The sequence below is a fragment of the Lutjanus erythropterus genome, chromosome 17 (assembly GCF_056507025.1).
Source record: "Lutjanus erythropterus isolate fLutEry1 chromosome 17, fLutEry1.hap2, whole genome shotgun sequence".
Taxonomy (NCBI): Eukaryota; Metazoa; Chordata; class Actinopteri; order Lutjaniformes; family Lutjanidae; genus Lutjanus; species Lutjanus erythropterus.
In genome coordinates this window covers 16707058-16714714 of record NC_139333.1, presented here as the reverse complement: position 1 = coordinate 16714714, position 7657 = coordinate 16707058, and the positions used below count along the sequence as shown (strand labels likewise).

Here is a 7657-nt window from a genome sequence, read left to right as displayed (position 1 = left end):
TCATAGTATTAAGGTGATTTGAATCACGACAACTTATTAGGTAACATGACCTTATAGAGTATATTATTCAGGGTTTGACATTAACCCTTGCTCGATGGGTTGTGGCCATAAAAAGTGACTCTGTAGCCACCAGTTTTTGCTGAAAGCTGGCCTTTACCAACACAACAGTTCCACAAACATCTAGACTCCTTTGTGCATTTTAGTTCATCACTTGTCACTAGTTGGCCACTGATATATTGGGGCCACCGAAGTCCAGGTCTACCAAGCCTACTCAGACTACTCATGTGATCCTTGTAGAAGAAACAGAAACACAAAAGGTCAAAAAATAAAGAAACACAAAAGGTGCTAGAACATGACACATCTAAGGACAAAGTGTGTTGCAGTGTGTGTGTAGTTTCCTCAACTAGCAGGCTCAGGACACGCCACATCACAATTTCTTGGAAAAGTTTGTCCCAGTTAACGAAGGCTGTGTTAAGTTACATTAAATTGCCTTTTCTGCATTGTTTTTACCTACTCAAGTTTACATTTGGTGCTCCAAGAATGTACTTCAGCCACCAAATTTAGGGGCATGGTAGCTTGTGAGGCTAGTGCTTTTTAGCATCTGTGCCTGCCATTAATAACTTGCCTGCATCACCATAATTACTCAAAAAACCCTAAGAAAAACCCTTGTTAATATGTACTTTAGGAATTACTTATGTATATGTCAGTTTAATTTGATGGTTGATAGTTGGGGCTAAGCACCGACTGGTGCAAATTTTAATATCTTGCCACTAAACAAGAAGTTTCTGGTTTCTGTAACTTCTGTGTGTACTGTTCAGTCTGCCCCAAATTCACATTGTGACAAGGGTCCTGGCCCGAGGTTATTTAGATGACAATTACATTACATAGCACCACCCACTGGCAACAGGAAGTAAGCCTTGTATGACAATTTTAATTTGATTTCATAAAGTTTTCGTGCTGCGGTCCACACTTTGCACTGAGAAAAAAACTGACTTGATGGGAAACTTATAACAATAACTTTAAACAATATGCTAAACTGCTTCCACATACTGAATGAGAAAATTTCCATTTACCTTCAAGCTGTGTATTTGGGAAGCATTTATATTCGGGAGCAAATCTCATAGAAACTTTCCATTCTAACTCAAACAAAGTGTTACCCAATTGAAACCAATATTTCAATGATTTGAATAAATTCCTCTGCTGGAAGTCCTCAAGATTCTTTTTTCCTGTGAATCTTCAAATGCTTGTGAGGGGTAAAAAGAGCACACTGAATTCCTAGGAGGAAACGATTGTCGACAGCCTGTCAAGTTCAAAGGCGTCTTCAAGGCGGGACATTACCTCTACTACTGAAACAGTAAACAATGCAGTCAGACTCATCATGCACATTACCAGGCTGCTAATGAAAGATGTGATCTATCCAGAAATATGAATAAGAGCATGGAGATGTCACAGTGCTGCAATTGTCAGTCATTTTCTTTTATTTATGAAAATCAATTGAGAAACCAACCTCAGGGTAATGCAAATTGTTATTGTGAAAACATTGCATTCAAAATGGCATAATTTCAGAGTCATTCGGGGAATGTGAAGGGTTTAAAATGGATCTAATTTTTCGCCGTGAGCCATAAGCAGTTTAGACAGTAATGAATGATGTTTGGGATTTCGTAGGAGTGATTGCAAGGTCTTGGATCTTGAACTGTGTTTTGCAGATGCTTACATAAGTCACGTGAAAAACGCAGCCGACATTTTCTTCATTTTACTCTCTCTTATCTATTTTTTATCCTTTTTCTTACCTCCTTCCTTCTTTCATCCTTGCACAGAGATACACTCATAAATCACACACACAGTTTTAAAGGGTTATTATTATTACAGTATATATCCTCCCACATGTTCAATGATAAATGATTTTTTGAACTTGTCGATTTACTCCAGTTTCATTGTTTAAAAAGAATCATTCACAGCAGCTGTAAATACTGTAATGCCATAACCCCACTTGACTTAAAGCAACAGTGAATGTGAAACCGAAGATTAGCTCAACGTTTGTGGGTCTTCCTCTACTACACGCAGAAAATGAGGCTGCATTCAGTGCCACTTTGAGAGACACTTGCCCTTTAACAACCTTAACTTAATTGAAAGAGCTGCTGGTTTTGATTAATACATTTAGAACAACAGGAAAGAATCGAGGAAAACTGGAAAGTCAGACTTTGGCATGACTCCATACTATTTTTATGTCTGATATGGATATACACACCACAACCTTGAGTATCTGTCAATATCAAAACCAATCCAAGACTATCTTTTCCCCTTAAACAACTAGTTGTTAATAATACATTTGCATGGGTGCACTGAGCTTCACTTAGTCATCTTAAAAACATCATGCTGTGTAACAAATATTCTACTCCCATGAAGGCAGAAATTCATAGCCCACAACATGACTCTGTTATGCAACACTGATCCTTTTTTATTCAAACTTTTTTACACGCATTTTACTGTTTATATGACACATGCTGCTCGGCTGTGTTAGTCGTGACACAAGTCTCTTTACAACATGTCGCTCAAAATTTAAGCATTCATGTGGTATCTCAAGAATGGATACTGGATTATATTTTTTTCTCTGCTAATGTGCAGAGAGACTGTGTGCAAAAAGTAACTGCAAGTAGAAAATTAATTTTACAGGTCACAACTGTTGCGTTCTGTGCTGTTTGCTCAAAAGTGTATCAATACTGCGTGATTGTAGAAAATATTAGGCCCTTTTGGTGATACTGAGTTGTATCTCACACTTCAAATCTCATTTTTTACAGGGTTGAACTAAGAAGCAATAATAGTTTTAATCTAAAATGAACTCGTATTGTGATTTTTGTGCCCCTTTTTCATGGGAGCCTTATTGATATGAAATAGCTGGAGCTGGTTAAACACAGGTATTACCAATGATACTAATTAAAGTCCTGTTCCATTCAGTGTAGCAGAGTCTTTCCGATCAGTCAACATGCACATTAGCAGCACACTGACTCCTATCATTGGTATCACTGGTAACACATGTTTTCACCACTATTTTAAAAGGTCTGTGTTGCAGGCTTTTTATACAAACTAATCAATCTGGCTTGATTGTTCTTTGAGTGCGATTTTTACTCTGTCTGATCTAGGAAAATCTAAATGTCTGATAAGCCCTTTAACCTCTACAGCTTGTTTAAAATTAGCTACATTTTTGATGAACATAATTGCAACAACTCATTTGTAGTGCATTTAAAAGGGCAAACTAATAAACGTTAATGGTTTGTTTGTTATAATAGTTTGTTCCATATTTTTATGTTTCTTCAAGCCAACCAATCAAACAAGGAACTACATCATATTCTCATTTTGCAACTTTGGTGTAAATGATAAGTAAAATTGCATCACATCATATCCTTGTTTTAACCTGAAATGATCTCTTAAGTGATTCACTTGCCTGTGTTCCCTAATGCGTGTTCTCTAATGTGTGTTCTCTAATGTGCATACATGCATGTGTTGCGACATAACGGTACTGATGATAACAGGGACATTTAAAAAAATGAAATATTGATATAATGTTGATAATACACATATGATAATATCGTGTATATAATCTAGCATCTCTTAAACATACTGTTTGTGGCTGTGGATCTTTTGTTTATCATCTGGTTTCCTTTTCACTGTTTATTAATTGTAGCAGCACTTTTTGTGTGCTTTTGTCCAGTGATGGTTACACTCATATGTGAGTGTAATTCATTGGCTAATAAGGAGACACAAAGCACAATAAATGAAGTTAAAAATGAATTTGCATGATAGCATTATTTTTTCCAACTTTTTGTTATCATTATTTAGTTTATTTGGTTTGTCTATGGTAATCACGTTGCCTAAAATCTGATATCATGACAGTTGACCTATATCTTTATTTAAAGGTAGAATATGTAGAATTTGTCTGTTACCTTGTGTAGATGCACCAGAAAGTTGGTTGTTGAGTCTCGTTCCCAGGTTGTCAAACACTGACGCTGATGTCCAAAGACATCCGGAACACAACAAAAATAATGAGAAAATAAGAAGATACAGATGCCAACACATGACAGCTGCATCGATTCATTGATTATTAAATTAATCGCCAACTACAATTTTATAAGAAAAAAAAGTCTAAATTTTCTGATTCCAGCTTCTAGAAGTAAAACATTTAGGACATCATCTTTAGCTTTGGGAAACACTGGCCGACATTTTTCCCAATTTTCCAAACAACTAAACAATTAATAAAGAAAATAATCGACAGATTAATTGATGATGAAAATTAATTAGCTGCAGCCCTACACTTTCAGTGTCCTAGACTATTTTACAGGGTCTATAAATGTGTTTTTTTTTAGGGAAATCCTGCATTGAACGCCTTTTAAGGCGAGTTGCTAACCAAAATACCAAATTTGGCTCTATTTTACTGTACCTTTGGTGTGTTTTTCACTCATATTCTGATATCAGTAAGTCGCACTGCCCATAAAACGTGGCTGGCTGTGTTCCTAAAGCACTGCTGTCCCCTGTGAACAGTAAAATAAAGGATTCATCTACTGCCCATGGAAGTATCAAGTTGAAGTAGTGCTCTAACTCGCCCATAAATTATGAGCCAGGTGTTTGGTTTGTTTGCTCTTGTGTGCCGCTGGTGGAAGACATCGGGGTGGCGCCTCCCTCCTCCTCCTCCTCCTCCTTCCCTCCATCACACCGCTCCCTGGGGTGTGTCTATGGCATCGCCTCTCCTCTCTCCACACCGTCTGTGTATGTGTGTGTGTGTGTGTGTGTGTTGCCGCCGCCTCCTCCCTCTGCCTCCTATCTGCATCTGCTGCAGAGCTTAGCCAACACGCATCTCCGCTCTCTCTACCTATTCCTGCCCACCACAATCTTTTCTTTCTTCTCTTCTTTTTTTTTTCTCTCCTCCTGCTGATGAGGGAGTCCGCGCACACCTACACCCTGCTGGTGGAGGAGGAGGTGGGGGGAGAAGAGATGGGGCAGTCACTAGTCGTCACTTTGGAGTATTGAGGACGGCGGTGAACCGGAGGAGAGCGCCGGATGGGTTAGGAGCCGTGAAACCCACATCACTCACCGCGGATTGAGCAAGCCTCCCCCCCTCCCCTCCCTCCCTCCTCCATCCTCTTTCTCTCTCCTCTCTGTCTCTCCCCAGTCTGCAGCCTCTAAGAACAGCCGCCGCATCATTTTTTCAGAGCAGCAGCCCCCTCCCTCCCTCCTCCATCCTCTCTCCATCTCCCTTTTCTGCTGCTTGCACCACTGTGGGAATGCAGCGGAGGTAAACGAGTCGTGGAGGCTTCTGTTTTCCATCCTCCCAGACTGCAGACAGACGGACAGACAGGCAAGGCGGACAGACAGGCTCTCGCGGTGGTGGAGACACACGGCTGTCACTCCGGGGCGCTTGGCGTGAGGATTGGACCAGTTGGATTTAGCGGACAGCACCACTACCAACACCACCACCCCATCATCCTCGTCTCGGTGGCACATCGCATCCGAGCACCGCTGCACCTGCGTCGGCTCACTTTCGGTGGATTACCGGCAGCTGGAGCGAACTGGGGGGTATTATTGGCAAAACTTGAAGTAGACACCTCCAAGAGAGGAAAGGAAGCTCTTAAGCGCATGTACAGAAGGTAAAATGTACTCAAATTCTCACTCAAATTCAAAGGAATAAAGGAACAATCGGTGGTTTGTGTTTTAAGGACCTTATGCGGCCGATAATCAGCCAATTGAGAGTGGAGAAGGGAGCTGCCATAGCCTGGGTTGTTGATCTACGCACGCACACACGCACATGGATTTACAGCTCCAGTCTGAAGCGGATCGATATCCTTCTCCGGTCTCCTTCTTCTTCTCTCTTTTTTTTTTTTTTTTCTAACGTCGGCTTTTTTAACAAGGGAGTGAAGCATCTTGGGATTTATCATCGCTTCGTTAGCGCTGAACTACAGTGAGGCGCCCCCTCGCTTCGCTCTCTCACCTGTCCATAACCTGTGTGCTCAGTGTGTGGAAGAAGTGTGTGTTTCTCCTCTTGTGCGTATTTGTGTGTGTGTGTGTGTGTGTGTGAGAGAGAGAGAGTGTTTGGCTTGTGTGTGTTTGGTTTGTTGTCCGCCAGAGGGAGTGTAGCTTATATTGCTTGTGTATGCATCTGAGTGCTGTGCCAGCTTTTAATTAGTAGTACGTGGCTGTGAGTGATTGTGTCTGGTCCTGCTTGTGTTTTATGTTTGTGCATGTAGATATATAGGCTAAGGCATTGTGGGTACATACTTAAGATGCCCAGCGTTTCTTCCACACCACACCCCCTTCCTCATACATGCCCTTGTACCGTTCGGCCACCTGTTTGACCTCCTGAACACCCCAAGAGACGAAAAAGCTCCATGATGAGTGAGCGCTCCGGTGCAAGCACCCTGGCGGCCATGACGCTGGAGGAGCCAGGGGCTGAACAGGCGTCTCCACGAGCCCCGGGCCCTCTCCGCTGCGGCCCCTGCGCCGTGTGGCCTCGCCAGCAGACGTGGCTGTGCGCCGTACCCCTCGTGATGGGCTTCGTGGGACTGGGACTCAGTCTCATGCTGCTGAAATGGATTGTGGTTGGGTCCGTCCAAGACTATGTCCCCACCGATCTGGTGGATCCTAAAGGTAGCATTGGACAGGACCCTATATTTCTCTCCAAACCCAGTGCCATGCCCAAGGGGCCCGACATTTCCACCGCCACCACTACTTCAGCTGCCTCCACCACAGCGATGGTGTCCACTACCACGCCCCTAGCCGCGGATGGCACCGCCCCGGTGCCAAGAACTCGATCGGGCCCACCAGCAAACCACTCAGCCAACGGCAGCACGGCCAACGGAGACGGCAACCGTGCCCCACACCTTCACAACCGCGTCAACACTCGCATTAGCGGGACTGCGGTTACCACTTCCACTACCCGCACCACCCGGCTCACCCCGCCACCCAGTGGTAAGGAGGTCACCCCACGCAGCACGGTCAGGAAAGGAAGCAGCAGTAATGGACGTAACGGAGCAGCCGCCAACTCAAAGCCAGGACAGACTTCTGCGACCATCACCACCACAGCGTCCACCACGACTACAGCTACCGTGAAGACCACCACCAAGGTGCAGCCAACCACTTCCCAGCCTGCAGCTCCGGTCAAGCCCACCTCACGCTGGAATCATGGGCGCCCAGGAAAGGGCCCGACCACACGCCCACACCATCGCTTCCGAACACGTAAGTTCACTTTTTTGGGTTTTTGGAGGAGAGTGAGTGAGCACGATTGTGTGAGGTTATCTGTGGAACTTGAGATGAGTGTTTCAGAAGTGCTCTTTTCTGGGCCTTTACAGCAGTAATAATGGTATGTCACTATAGTATAGCTGACCGTTATTACATATAACTGTATCCCTGAGTTAAAAAAAACCCTATTGTCTGATATGCTTTGATATGACTCATGGTCTGCGAATATAAATTATTTCCTTTCATATCCACATGGAAAGTGGATACTCCAGTAGCTTAACATTAATCGTATTCATTAGCACAGACAGATATCAGGGGATATTCTCAGTATTTTCACCCCTCCCGTCTTTATCTTTCACTTGTGCATTAATCCGATATGAATCTTACCTCCGGAGGAGTTTTTTTCTCTCTCCACACGCTGGTTTAAGTA

The 7657-nt window shown here is 43.2% G+C and overlaps 1 protein-coding gene across 1 annotated transcript in view; it reads left to right on the top strand.

Annotated features, from left to right (window-relative positions):
• Positions 1 to 4819: 4819 nt before the first annotated feature.
• nrg3b (neuregulin 3b) overlaps positions 4820 to 7657 on the top strand; it is a 264266-nt gene continuing 261428 nt past the window's right edge. The window contains exon 1 of the mRNA XM_084741668.1: positions 4820 to 7224. Coding sequence (XP_084597794.1) covers positions 6378 to 7224 — 847 coding nt within the window. The 5' untranslated portion in view covers positions 4820 to 6377. The remainder of the gene's footprint in view (positions 7225 to 7657) is intronic.